This window comes from Peromyscus maniculatus, chromosome 4 (genome assembly GCF_049852395.1).
Source record: "Peromyscus maniculatus bairdii isolate BWxNUB_F1_BW_parent chromosome 4, HU_Pman_BW_mat_3.1, whole genome shotgun sequence".
In the NCBI taxonomy this organism is placed as follows: Eukaryota; Metazoa; Chordata; class Mammalia; order Rodentia; family Cricetidae; genus Peromyscus; species Peromyscus maniculatus.
In genome coordinates, this window is record NC_134855.1 from 141,237,830 (window position 1) to 141,252,091 (window position 14,262).

The 14,262-nt window shown below is 55.7% G+C and overlaps 1 protein-coding gene across 7 annotated transcripts in view; it reads left to right on the forward strand.

Moving 5' to 3' along the window:
- Sulf2 (sulfatase 2) overlaps nt 1-14,262 on the forward strand; it is an 84,753-nt gene that overhangs the window by 15,700 nt on the left and 54,791 nt on the right. For 6 of the 7 annotated variants that reach the window (XM_042276831.2, XM_076571143.1, XM_076571142.1 and 3 more), the window contains one exon: nt 6,701-6,967. In XM_042276831.2, the coding sequence (XP_042132765.1) occupies nt 6,793-6,967 (175 nt within the window). In that variant the 5' untranslated portion in view covers nt 6,701-6,792. Of the gene's footprint in view, nt 1-1,372; nt 2,056-6,700; nt 6,968-14,262 lie in introns of those variants that run through there. The other variant, XM_042276832.2, reaches the window with a different exon arrangement.

Here is a 14,262-nt window from a genome sequence, read left to right on the forward strand (position 1 = left end):
GGGGAATCTATTGACCCTGAAAGACCTAGAAGCCAGCCTTCTTCCCTCAGCCTTCGCTGGAACCAGGTTTCTAATGTCATTGAGTTCATACCACTTCCCAGAACTGGCCTCTTCCTGTGGTAGCTTCCTTCTTCACACTGCAGGTATCAAGATGGTGACAGGATCCCCCCTGTTTTTGTAGACCCCAAAGCACCTACATTCTGATTAGCGAGTCACTGAGGCAGGGGGATTGAAAAGCTTTACTTGGCTCAGGTCTTAATCTCATGGTCTAACCTTAGACCTCTGTGGCTGGGCCTAAACATTATGGACCAAATGCAGGGAGGAAATGATGCTCAAATGAAAACTGGGTGCTGTTGCTGGGTGGCCTGAAGCCAGCAGATGAGACTTGCCAACATTGATTGGGCACTTGCTGAATACCGATCTACTTCTAAAGGCCATTAGCCATTCTGTCCTCTCAGCTCTGTGTAGTGAATGCGCTTGTTCCTCCCACTTTATAGATAAAGACACTGAGGCCGTAAGAAATTACATACCGCCCAGCATCCAGTGGGCAGCAGAACTGGTCCAAAGCTGGGCAGCCAGTTCTGGATCACAGTCCACCGCACTGGGTGCCCCCTGCTGCCTCCCCCCACCAGCGTGGACTGCCCTGTTTGCCAACTGTCCTCTGCCTGCTCCATGGGAGCAGAGATTTGGGGTACAGTTGTTTTCACTGGGCAGGGAACGGTCCTGGCACACAGCAGATGTGCGGGTGTGTGAGTGCTGGGTCCCGAGGCCTGTCGGCCATCCGTTTCTTTGGCATGTGGACGATCTGGACATTCTGCTCCCGGGACATAGCACGTGTTGCTTCTAACCTCTCTCTGAGCGCCAGCTGGGACCACGGTCTCGACACCACCCCATCCTGTCCGTTGCTCTTTTCACCCTCCTGGAGACTCGCCGGCTCATTAGAATGTCCGTGGCATGAGGACAGGGACTTTGTTTCCCTGTAGTTCACAGTACCAAGATCTGTGCCCGGCACACAAGCCTTCCCGAATGTTCTGTGGCCTCGATGGCTTTGCACCTGGCTGTCATCCCACTGGAGCTTCTGGCCCACTTTGTCCTGTTTTCGTCACCCTTTAGTAACCTGTCCGTATAGCTGAGCCTTGGATGAAGATGGGGCCCTCAAACCCCAACTCCTCAGAAGGGTCTTTTTGTCCCTGTCCTATTTGAGGGCTGGCTTGGTTCTTATTTCATTATCACCAAAAATACACCACACACACACACACACACACACACACACACACACACACACACACACCATTCAGAGCAGGGCTTCTTCAGGCTCCCACTCTCTCATTGGTCAGTCCTGTGTCACATGACCACCTCTGGGCTAGTCACTGGAGCCAGAGAGAGGAGATGCTCACTGGCTCCACCCAGGTCAGCGGCCCTTGCTGCAGCAGCCACACTGAGCCACAGTGGCCTCCGGGCACAGTGGAGGGGTTACCAGGAGGCAGGTGGGAGGACATTCTGTGCTAAGTCAGGAAACAACAGGAGCACTTCTGGTGTTGGGGACACAGAAATGGATGACTGTGACTGACAGAGATCTGTGCCGTCTGGGAGGTGACATTCTGTAGGGAGATTGGCTAGTGGCTGAAGTGGCCAGTGCTTCGATTCCAGTATGCGAAGGTGGAATGCGAGCAAAGAGCAGAAGGAAGGAAGGGGCCGGGGAGATGCCTGAATGAACAGCCAGTGCAAAGGTCCTGGGGTGGAGACATGGCAGGCATGCACAGCCCGTGCGGCTGGAGCCACATGTAGGAGGGAGAAAAGATAGAAAGAACGGCAGGGGCAAAGGTCAGATTGTGTAGGGGCTTGGTGGCCTTTGGGGACTTTAGGGTTTTACCTGGGTGGGGTAGAGCCCTTGGAGGCTTTTCAGAAAGAATAGGCTCTGGGTTTTGTTTAGTGGAATTCTGACCGCTTGGTGAGGAAAGCAAGGAGTAGAACCCGCCGCTGAGAGATTGAGTCACTGTCTTGGTGGGGCTCCTCTGCCGTGGAACACCCGACTTCATATCCAGGAGGTCCCAGGTTTGTGGCAGGGCTCTGCCCACGGCTGTGTCTCTGTGTACCCCACACTTCCTTTCTTCTGCTTCCTGGGGGCGTGTCCCGCAGACTGGTCCCTCCCCCACCCCGACCATTCCTCTCCCACCCATCAGTTGTGTGGTCCTTCCAGCGTGTCTCTACCTTTCTTGTAGGACTTGGAGACCCACAGAGGAAAACAGCCCATCTAGACCTTTCTAGGTCTCCTGAGTGAGCCTTGGGGATTCCCCATAGCTGTCCCCGGTGGGCCAGGCGCCTGCAGCCACACCGAGAGAGATCTGCTCCCGTGTAGAACGGCACGCGGATCTGGAAGTGTTGTGGTGTCTCCACTCCCTTGGGACCCTAGGTGCCTCCAGAGATATTTGGCTGAGCTGGGGAGCCTTTGCCAAGGACGGCGAGAAGACCCAGGGAGGAGAGACAGGGCTGGGCAGGCTTGGCATGAGCTGATGGACAAGATGGTGCTCAGTGACAGGAGGGATCTCTGAGAAGACAGAACGGGATTCAGAGGCATTCTGGGCCACTCTGTTGAATCTCCTTACCAAGGAGGGGGAGGCAGAATCTCATGTGTCATTGTTAATTGATTTCTTCTGTGTCCAGAGAGAGCTGGCACAGGGCCAGGAGAAGCCATCGGGATGGGGGTGGGGAGGATTCATCAAAAATCGACCCACAGATGGCTCGGCTGATAGATAATTAGCCCCTCTCATGCCACAGCTCTGGGTTGCGGAACTCAAGACTCCATCCGGAGGGAGGAAGGGCTCCTTGAGACCAGCATGCGGAGCCAGAGCTGGGACTGGAGCCCAGCGGATGACATCTGCCTCCACCCCCCACCACACTGAGAGCTTTCAAAGGCCCTGGGAGGATACCTGCCCACCCTTCGGGCAGAAGATACTAAGGTTGGGAGTCTCTTAGGACCCCGCTTATAAACCTGCTTCCAGGAGGTTCCATCACACTGACCAAATCCAGCCTGGGTTTGAACACTTGTTCGTCCAGAACCTGTAGTCTGGGGAAAGTGATTTTAGCGTTCTGTGTTTTCCTTTCCTCATCCGTGGAGTGGGTATGACGTCACGGGGCAGTAGATGGGCTGGCAGCTGTGATGTGCTCAGAGTGGAGGCGCCCCAGGCATGACAAGCGGGGAATCTCAGGGGTGTTTGCTCATGTGAGTCCTGGCTGGAAAGCTGCCACTGGAGGCAGGCAACCCGTGGGGATTCCCTCGGGACAGTCTCACTTCCTGGTGACCAGGTAGCTGTAGAAGCACGCAGGTATATTTCTGGAACTTTCTGTGTACTTACAAGGCAGTAGTTCAGGAGCCAGCACCATGATGAGGAACCCTCTTCTGTTCATGTGCAGCCTCCTGTTCCCTCCAGACGGGGTGGCGAAGTGTGTTGGCTTCTTCCGGCACCAGCTGGTATCCTCACCCAGGAGAACAGAGTGTTCGAGGGGGCCCTGGTGGGGGAAGCAGGGCCCTGGGCCACTGTCAGCTTTCTTCAGCTCCCCGTGGGCCGCTCCACGGGCAAGGGATGGCTGCTTTCAATCACTTGGAGAAAGAGCTTTCCGTTTCAGAAATGTGTGTTTGTTTGTTTTTTGTGGTGGCAGAAACTGTGGCTCACACAGGCCCCAAGCTGTGATCCTCCTGCCTCAGCCTCCTGAGTGCTGAGGTGACAGGCATGCAGCACCTCACCTGTCTTGTATGTGTCTTTTAAAATGAGGCTGTTTGAAGACGTCGTGGATTGGGGGGCAGCCCAGTTTTGAGCTTGTTATAGTACATGCACACCTGGGTTTGATCCCCGCCCGGCACAGCATAAACCAGGGTGGTACAACCCTGTAATCCCAGCACCCAGGAAATTGAGTCAGGAACTTTAGGAGTTCAAGGTCATTCTCAGCTACATGGCAAGTTCAAGGTCATACTGAGACCCTGACTCCAGAACACCAGAAAACCAGCAGCTGATTAGCGAGAACTAGTTGGACGGCAACAGGAATGGGGACTGAGGCATTGGATGGAAGAAGTTGTGGGATGACAGTTTTGGGGTGAGGTGGGGTGCCAGGCAGTCAGAGGGCAAGGCCAGGTGTCCTCTGCTGTCCATTCTGGGTACCTGTGGGGACAGTGAGTCTGTCGTCTTGAATGTTGTTGGGGGTCGTGGAAGGGCTGAGAACCCCCTGCAGGGTGGTGACCACTGCCCGGAGATGGCTCACACTGCAGTGTGAGCGCTCTGCTTCTGCCTCTGGGTGACCTGCTGCTTCTCTCACTCCCAGCTGTCTGATAGGGAAACTGAGGCACAGCAGTGTTAAGTGACTAGAGAGGGAACTAGAAAGTCCGTGCTCTTAACTGTCACTGAGGGTGGCTCAGAGAGGCCACTGCATTGGCTTTCTCTGGTGGCAGATGAGGTTTTAGCGTGGCAGGGAGCCAGGGTAGCCAGTGTCTGCCCTCTGGGGTGCCACCCTCGGTGGCCTGGTGCCGTGACGCTCTCTCCCCAGCTCTCTGTGGCACTTGTTTTACAGCCAGCCCAGGGCTTGGGGCAGGTAGTGTGAGCCCTCACAGTCCTGTCCTGCCCCCCTCCCCACCCCCCCACCCCGCCACCACAACCACCGAGGGGGGAGGCAAATGCTCAAGGAGACATTGTCCCTGCCAGCCTATGGAGGCACCTGGGCTGGAACCAGGTACTCAGAGCACAGGGGGAGGGGTGACCACAGACAGCTGTTGAGAGGTCAGGAGGGCTCCCCCAGCAGCCCATGGGGCTCTCAGCAGGGAGGGCCTATAGCTACCCTGGACCAAGAGACAAGAGGAAGGAGTACCTCATGGGGCCCCAGCAGAACTGTGGTCACAGATGGGGAGCCACTGTGCTGGGGGCGGGGAGGGGGGACAGAAAGAGGAACAGTAGCTAAAGCTCCCAGCTGGTGCTCCCCGAGGTGGAAGCAGGCATGCTCCTTGTGGAGAGATGGGAAGACTGAACAGCATCCACCCGGCTCCCTCCCTGGGGCCTCTCTAGTGGCTGGTTCCTCCTTGGGGGCCTCGGAAGTGTCTGGAGAAGCATGCGGGTGCCCTAGGCTTCTGAGTTGGGTAGACCCAGGCTGTGGCATGGCCCTCTAGAGCCTGGCATCCCCCACCCTGCGGAATTCAGTTTCTCAGAATCTCCACTCTTGTAGTCACCAGACACTGCCTAAGAAGGTACAGGGGACCCAGGCGTAACCAACAGACGCCCCATCTCTGCCCTCATGGGACCGTCCCTCCTGTGGGGGGCGGGGACGGGATGTGAGTGGATGGGTTCAGGAAATAAGATCATTTCAAGATGTGGTGGTGATTGATTGACAGAAATCAAACAGGTGATAAAACAGGGGCCAGGGTGGGCCTGTCTGAGGAGGTGGCATTGGTTAGTGCCTAGACTGGACGGAGCAGAAGGAGCCTCTCAGGCGGAGACAAAACTCTTACAGTGAGCACAAAAAAGTCATGGGGTAGAAATGACCCCATCTTGTCCGGCTACAGGAGGAAGCCAGCAAGGGTGGAGAGTGTTGGGGTTGGGGGAGAGGTGAGGGAGAGTTGGTGCGGAAGGAGGACATTTGGGCGAGGGCTGAGACCGGCCAGGGCCTGGAGCTGGCACGACCAGAAGCGGGTGCCCCCTCCCCCACTTCAGGTCCTACATCTGAGTTGCTGTCCCCACACGCAGGGCGCTGCTGAGTCAGGGGATCTGCTGGCCATTTTAGGAAGTTCCCTCCAGCTGCCCTGACGCGTGGATCACCCCTGGGCGCTCCTACAGCCCTAGGCAGGCGAGACGATGGTGATGTAGACAGCACAGCCCTGTGGGGCCAGAGGACCCGCTGAGGGCCCTGGCTAGGGCTCTGGGGTGGTTGCTGGGTCCCCCTTCCCCCTACCTCCACGGCCAACAGGACAGACTCCGCCAAGGTCACAGCTGTGGTGACTGTCCTGACTTCAGGTCTTCCCTTCTCTTCCCCTCGGCAGAGTGGGTACTGAGGCCACTCTGTGGGGCTGCCGTTCCGATCTCTCTCACCCACCTTTGCCAGAGATACCGTCCACCTGGGGTTACGGATGACTTGAGACTGGGATGGGAAGCGCCAGTTCCTCTCCTTCAGCTCTGTCTGGAGTCATTGCGTTTACCCGGCAAGTTCAACCCGGGAGGAACACTTTCAACCTTGCACGCATGGCCCTGTCGGGTTGAGTACTCAGCTTGGCCATCAGGAAACTGGGGTTTCTCTGTGTGTGGGAGAGCCCCAGAGAGGTGGGTCTGATACAGGAACCTATGACCACACAGCCCAAAGCATCCCAGTGACCCAAGCCACCTGCTGCTGGGACCTGAAGGGATGTGCCTTCAGGCGGAGGTGCTAGTGGCCTGTCCCCTTCTGTGCCTGAGTAGGAAGGTGAGCCAGAGCCAGGCTCTTTTCTGTGACAGGTTCTTCACTACCCACCAGGGGAGTCCCCATGGACAGTCCTGCTGCTGATCTGTCCCTGAGCCAACTGTAATCACTTCTCTAGCTTAGCCGGCACCGCATTCACACTGGTCTAGAACATGGACGAGACTGTCCTGGCCCACACCGGCCCTTCCTTGCGCGAGGCAGCATGCTAGCCCAGCCCGGGCCCCTGTGATGCCGGCACTGACTCCCGTCTATCTCTCTCATCCTTCAGATCCTGAGGGAAGAGGGGAAGGAACCCCATCCACAAGACACCACCTCGGCCTCTGCATCCAGGAGGAAGCAACGGACCAGCAAGCCACGCCAATGGCACCCCCTGGCCTACCGCTATGGCTGCTCTCCACGGCTCTCCTGTCCCTGCTGGCCGGGAGCTCAGCCTTCCTGTCCCATCCCCGCCTGAAAGGCCGCTTCCAGAGGGACCGCAGGAACATCCGGCCCAACATCATCTTGGTGCTCACGGACGACCAGGACGTGGAGCTGGGTAAGTGGCCGAACGGGCCAGGACACCTGGGCTCTGGAGGTGCCATGGGGCTCTGGAGGTGCCACGTCCCCCCAGCCCCACAGAAGCTCCAGATGCAAGGCAGTTGTGTAGCGTTCGCTTCTGAGCGGGTGCGAGCCAGCTCTTGCTTGGGTGCCTTGAGAATGTGGGTTCTTAGTGACCCTCAGGAATGGGGATCCCCAACTTCTCCTAATGCAGAATGACTCCCCACTTCCTAAACATAAGGAGTAGAGCGACTGAGATAATTTCGCTCTTGTCAACAGCCTTGCTCTGCCAAGCTACTGGGCCATGGCCTTGGCTGACATCTAAGACACCCCAGTCCCCTCCCTTCTGAGCAGCATGACAGACTTTTGCTCTTTCTACTACAAGAAGCCTTTTTTTCTGTTATCACCAGTAGGAGACCCCAAAACTGAGCTCTCCAGAGTCAATCTAGATCTGTTCTCGCTCACCCGTGGGGCATCTCCCAGAGAACCCCATTTCTCCCTCCCTGGGTCTTCTCACCCTGAAGTCACTGTATGGGTTCCTCCCCAGCTGAACCCACGTCCATGCTCTCCCGTAGGCACACTCAGCCCTCTGTATCCTCAGTTCTGCATTTACAGATTCAACCACAGATCAAAAACACTGGAAAATGTACGAACATTTTCCCCCCTCATTATTCCTTGAGCAGTACGATACAACAGCGGTACCCAGCACCCAGTGTCGCAGGTCATCCAGGTGAAGAAAGGGGGTACAGGTTATTAGCAAAGAGCACAGCGGTTAACACAAGGGCCTGAGTACCATCAGAGCCTGGTCCCCAGCACTGAGGGACAACTGTATAACATGAGCCACAAATGCAAGTGGCTGGGGATGTGGCTCAGCCGGAAGAGTGCTTGCCTGATGTGTGCAGAGTCCTGGTTCCATCACCAGCACTGCATACAGCAGGTGTGGTGACGCTGAATTGTAATTCCAGCACTTGGGAGGTGGAGACAAAATGACGAAAAGTTCAAAGTCATTATTGAATATATATAGCTAGTGGGAGGCTAGCCTGAGACACAGAAATTAAAAGAATAGATGGATGGATGGATGGATGGATGGATGGATGGATGGATGGATGGATGGATGGATGGATGGATGGAAACTAGTGAAATCAATTGCAGTAACATTTTGTTTAACCCAATATGCAAACTGTCACCTGAAGTGTGATCAATGGAGCTTTGCATTCCTTTACCTTGCCCTCAACGCCTGGCATGTGTGTGTGTATCTTGGTTAGCACTGGCCACCTCTCAGGCGCTCCACAGCCACATGTATGTAGCTTGCAACCTTCATATGCACAGCATGTGCACTCAAATGTGATTCCCTTCCCCTGCACGTTCGGTGCCCCTCTTCATCATCTGTACTACGGAGCATTGAGGAAATCCAAAGGCAAGTGTCCTGGGTAGGGGAAACAGCATATCCAAAGGCCCTGGGGCACGATCAAGGAAGTAGATATGGCCAGAACCTGGAAAGGGAGGTAACACGGGAGACTGGCAGAAACTAGGGTCGTGGTAAGGACTGCCTGTTGTTGACCAGGTGAAGGGTGGGTCCTTTCTTCTGTCTGCTGTCCAAGGACAACAGAATATAGTTGGTGGCAGTGAAGAGAATGACTTACAGGGTGGCTCTTCACAACCCACACTTGTGTTTCAACTACCTGAAAAGGCCACTTGCATAAACCCGAGCCAGCCTTGGCACAGTGGGTGCTGAGGACCCCAAGCATGGTGTCGTGTCTGGGAGTTACCAGTGCAGAACAGCCCGGAAGCAGTCCAGAGTTCAGAGCTTTATCGACAGCTTGACACACGGGGCACTGGTCACTGGGAAGGAGCTCTGCAGCATGAGGCCGTGGATGGGAGACGATTTGCATGCCGTGGCACGTGGGCTCCTCCCTGTGGCCCTCAAGCTGTTGGCACTAATGTCAGGGCACCTGAGGCACCCCACATGGCCACCCAGTCAGGCAGCATGGGTTTAACAGAAGGAGCAGGTGTGTTGTTCTGAGAGGTGCTGGGGGCTTGAGGAGGGGGCTGTGCAACAGGACATATTGAGGCAAAGCAGGGTGGGGCCACTGGGACCAGACCCATGGAGCATGTGACCATGTGACCACAGTGAGGGAACAGAGGGATACTGGGTATTCTTCTGAGACGAAGCCTAGCTATGGAGCCCAGGTTGGCCTTGAGCTCAGATCCTCCAGGCTGCCTCAGCCTCCGGAGTGTTGGGACAGGCATGAGCCACCACACCAGCTTGAGTGTCGTTCTTAGGGAAACAGGTGGGAGGGGCTGTGACCTCACGTGCATTCCCACAGGAATCCTCTGCTCTTCTGATGACATCAGGGGCCAGAGCAGGGCCAAGGGCTCCTACAGGCCCTCCAGGAGCGAGCTGGGTGAGCGTGAAGGCTCAGAGTCGGGTGGGCCTGAGCCAGCAGCGACTGAAAGATGACTGTCGGGACAATCCCCTCGTTCCCAGCCGGGTGACCCGCTAAGCCAGAATCACATCACAACCTTGAATCTGACTCTTATCAAACCAATATAAACAAACAAGTCAGAGGTCCATGGATGAGACAAAGTGGAGAGAAAACTGAGCCATGGCTGACTAGAAATAGATACCCATCCCCCTCCATCTTACCAGTGGAGAACGTGAGGCTCAGAGACAGCAAGCCACATGTCTGGGTTGCACAGCTAAAATGTGGTGGAACAGGATTTTGAACCTAGGACCCGTGGCCTTCACCACTGCTCTGTTCATCCAGTTTCCGGGATGGGTGATGGGCTGTCTAGATAGAGAGTGTCCGTGTTGATGTTCAACTGTGGCAAGCACCTTCCCGGGCAGAATCCTCTGCAGATCTGCATCTTTGCTCACCAGAGTGAGTGTTCTGAAAGGGAAATTTTGGGGAAGCAGTCAGTGGGGACAGGGCCTCACGCATTCTGTGCTGTGACAGCTCCCGCTGGCAGCCCTAGATGACAGAGATTGGTGCCCCCCGGCCGTCACCTCCCCACACACAGTGTCCCGAGCAAACCAAACTGAGTCTCTGTGAGGAATGCGAGGCGGGAAGTAGGTAGTTGGGGGGCCGATGGGCTTTTTATAAACCAGACAGACCCAGATCAATAATGCATGCTCCCCAAAAGCCCAGCACATTATCTCACAGTTGGCCACCACTGGCAAAGCCGAAGGTGGTCCTGAAAAATTCATCGGCTGCTATTTTCTGCTTGTCTGTGAGGCCGCTCCAGAGGGCTTCTGGCTGGAGGCCTGGCGGCAGAGCTGATCTCAGGTGGGGACAGCTGTCCAGTCTCATCAGGACCCAGTGAGAAGAAGAGCTCATTCTGTCTCATGGTTGCTGTTTGTGTTTACCCTGCTTTTCTGTCATGCCCGCCCCCAGTCCCCTGGTTGTCACCTGGGAGTGCTGGGTGCTGGGGACCCAGAGCATTAGTGAGCGAGAGCCTGGGTTGTCCACATGTCTGCAGAGCACTGAGGAGGTGGGAACATCAGCAGGACAGGGGGTTGGAGTTTTTCGTGACAGCACAGTCCTGTCACGGGCTGTGCTGTGCCCAGGGAGGCCATGGAAATGCTGGCTTCTGCCAGCACGGGCCAGGTGAATCAGATGCAGGCCAATTTCAGGACAGCTCCAGGGGGAGTCACACATAGACTGAACCCAAGCTGTTAGATACAGTTGCCATTGTTGGTGGCAAAGGTCAGCCGCGTGGTGCTGTTAGAGGGGTCCCTACGGGGCTGTAAGGACGGGTGTCTCATCAGATATGGCAGCTCATGAAGGAAGCCAGGCGTGGTAGTATATGCCTGTCACCCCAACACTCAGGGGGTGGAGGCAGGAGGATCACAAGTTCTGAGTCAACCTGAGCTACATAGTGAGACTGTGTCCCAAACACAAAACAAAATCAGACAGGCACAGCCCCAGCCCATTGGTCTTGACTCTTCCAGTTACAAGTGACTTCCTGGAACTCAACCCGACAGTGTTGGGAAAGCTGGAACCAGCAACTTACTTTGGCAGGGAAATAAAAAGTTCAAGCGTACTTGGTGCATTCAGATCCAGGCATGTCCCTCCAGATGTCATCAGTCTCTATGTGACATCCTACTTCCCTCCAAGCTGCGTCTGCCTTCAGACCAGCTCACTAAGCAGACATTAGCATTTCCCAGAAAGCCCAGTGTGGCTAGCAGCTGGACTGGGATTGAGAGGAGCTGGAGAGGTTTTTCTAAAGGGAACGTGGGCATTGGCTCTGGAGGAGGTGAGCAAATCAGGCTTCCCCCGTCCACGCCTCTGCAGCAGGATGAGCCATGTGGACCACACGCCCTCCTTGTATCATCATTGACTGAGCATCCTTAGTAGACAAAGAGTATCGAGCAACAAACAAAATAGACAGAATCTTGACTGACCCAGGGCACAGCACGGATGCGTGTCAATAACCAAGACACGACACACAGCATATGACATGGACAGTGGTGAGACGCAAGCAAGACAGAAGTCGAGCGCAGAGGGAAAGAGGACCCTCCACCTCCATCCAGGGTGATCTCCTCGATGATGGGGACATTGGATCAAGAAAGGTCAGGGAACCTGTCAAGGTGACTCCTAGGAAGAGCAGCCAAGCGGCAGTAGCAGTTGGTGCAAGGGTCCTGAGGCAGAGGCATTCACAGCAGGCAGGCAGAGTGGCAGAGCAGCCTGAGCCAGGGCACAGGAAGTGAGAAGTCTGAGGGTGGGGATGGTGGCATGGGTCATGCTAGGGCATGAGGCTCTGAACCAGGGAGAGGACTTGGGCTTCAGAGTAGCTGGACACCAGTGGACGACGCTGAGCAGGGAAGAGAAGCAGTCTGGTTTGCATTTCAATCTGTGGAGAAGAGACGGAAAAATATAACGAGGCAGGTGTCCAGCAAGGAGTCTGCTGCTGTCCAGACACAGGAGGAGCCCAGCGACGCCTCTGCTGCAGAGGTGGGGGGTGCTGGTGGCTCAGACGCAAAGCTAATGGGTCATGAGCGAGACCAGTGGAGAGCAACCCCCAGATCTGGGACTGCAAAGCGGTCAGGATAAGTTGATGGGGACACTCAGTGACCATGAAAAGTAGCAAGAAAGCAGCCATTCCATGAACACAGCCATGGTGCAGTCTGAAGTTGAAGGCAAGGCTTGGTTTCTGGGGTTCAGGCGTGGGAGTGGGGAGGATGAGACACAGTATAACTTCTAGGCTTGTTTGTGCCTCAGTGAGATGCTGAGCACTTCAGGTCCCCAGCTCTGGCATCCACTTTGTGTGCAAAGCAAGCCTGGTAAAGAAAGAGCCTGGCCGCCCTATTCCATCTGGAGAATGAAGAAACTACACCACAAGCTGCTGACTGATAACCAAGAGATGGATTGGGAACCCTGGGTTCTCACGGGGGCCAGATGGCAGGCAGCCCAGGACAACGCACCCAGATTCCAGGCGGCAGTTCAGGGCAACTTTATCCACCACCGACATCCATTCCCAACATTCCCGCTGCCACTCACCGGCGGAAGGAAGGCGTGTGGGTGCAGGTTATCTCAGGAATGGCCCGCCCTGAGTTCAAACTGCCAAGTGCATTCCTGTGAGATTTTTTTAGTTCTGTTCATCAACATGGGGTGTTGAGGGGCATGAGATGGGACCGGTTCGCTTGCACTCTAGAAAGAAAGCATATGAGAATTGGGCTTGCCTGCTTGGAGAAGAAAATGAAACTTAGCAGCGTCTCTTCACCGCATAAAAAAGTCCAGAACTGGTGTGGTGACATCAAGGATGTCTCATAACCTCTAGCTTTCCACTCTACCGTCCCTACTGTATAACATCTGTCTTCAAGGCCACCTGGGCTTCAGAACAGCTGCTGGCGCTCCAGCTGTCCCAGCCACGCGCCTGGCAACAGGAAGCCAAGGGCAGAAAGGATAAAACTGAGAGCTAAGTCCCGTCTTTGGGGGCCACACCCAGCACAAGGGGTGTCTCATGGGACATGGACATTCTTACATAGTCACGTGGGTGCTGTTTGAATTCAGGTGTGAGGAAAGCTCCAGGGTCGGTGCTGTGCCCTCGGGGTAGTTACTGGAATCCAGAGGCAGAGCCACCCTACACTGCCATACCCACACAACCCTGCCCACACCACAGGGAGGAAGGAGGAGGAATCCAGATTCCAAGCCTCGATTTCCTTCTCTGATCTCCTGCCAAGACCTCCCGTGAGTTAAAACCAGTGGGTCTGGGAGTTCATTGGTGCTGGCCACTCTCTGAGGACAAAGGATGCCGGGGTCAAAGGTGATTTCTAACTGCAGACTGGTCACAAGAGAGACCATTGTGGACTAGGCGCACTGTGAGACAGAGGTGGACCCACTGAGAAGGAAAAAGAGGAAGCAGGTGGTGACGGGCCGCTAGGGTCTGAGCCACAACAGGACAAAGGCAGGGTCCAGCGGGGACAGCACCTCCAGCTGTGAGTGGTGAGCTGCGGTCTGTACAGTGCGGAGTGGTTGCCCAAACAGACAGCTCCAGCAAGAGCGCTGTGGGCAGGGTGGCAGGCGCAGAGCCCGTGGCAGGCACAGCCTCACCAGGGTCTTGGAGACTGCTGCCCAGGCTGGGGAGTGAAGGCAGAGGAGATGTGTGGCCCCAGGCGAGCTGTGCATGAGGGTCAAGGTCTTGGCCTGAGGCTGATGGAAGATGGAGAACATGCCCTGAGCAGGTCAGATACCAGGAGCCCTGTTTGCAGAGGTTCTGACTGTGGGTAGGGAGGGGCCGGCTTGAGGATGAGAATGTGAAGGAGGGAGGCCGGCCAGGGGTGGGGTGGTCGGTTAGGGTGCTGGGGGAGGACAGCAGTGGACCCCGGTTCTGCTTCCAGGTAGGCAGTGCACTGTGCTAGGCAGGGGTGCTGCGGCAGGCAGGTGGTACAGAGGGGAGGGTTTCTAAGAGTGCCTGAATCAGGCCAATCATGGCGCCTTATGCAGACACAGGGCTTCTATTGCTGTGCTAATAAAACACTGTGACCAAAATCAGCTTGGGGAGGAAAGAGTTTATTTCATCTTACAGGTCATAGTCCACCATCCCAGGAAGTCAGGGCAGGAACTCAGGCAGGAACTGAATCGGAAGTCATAGAGGAATGACGCTTACTGGCTTGTTCTCGTGGCTTGTTCCCATGGCTCACTCAGCCTGCAGCCTTATAGGAACCAGGACCACTACCTAGGGATGGCACCACCCACAGTGGGCTGGGCCCTCCCACATCATTCACCAAACAATAAAATGCTCCATGGGCTTGCCCATAGGCCAGTCTAGTGGGAGCATTTTCTCAATTGA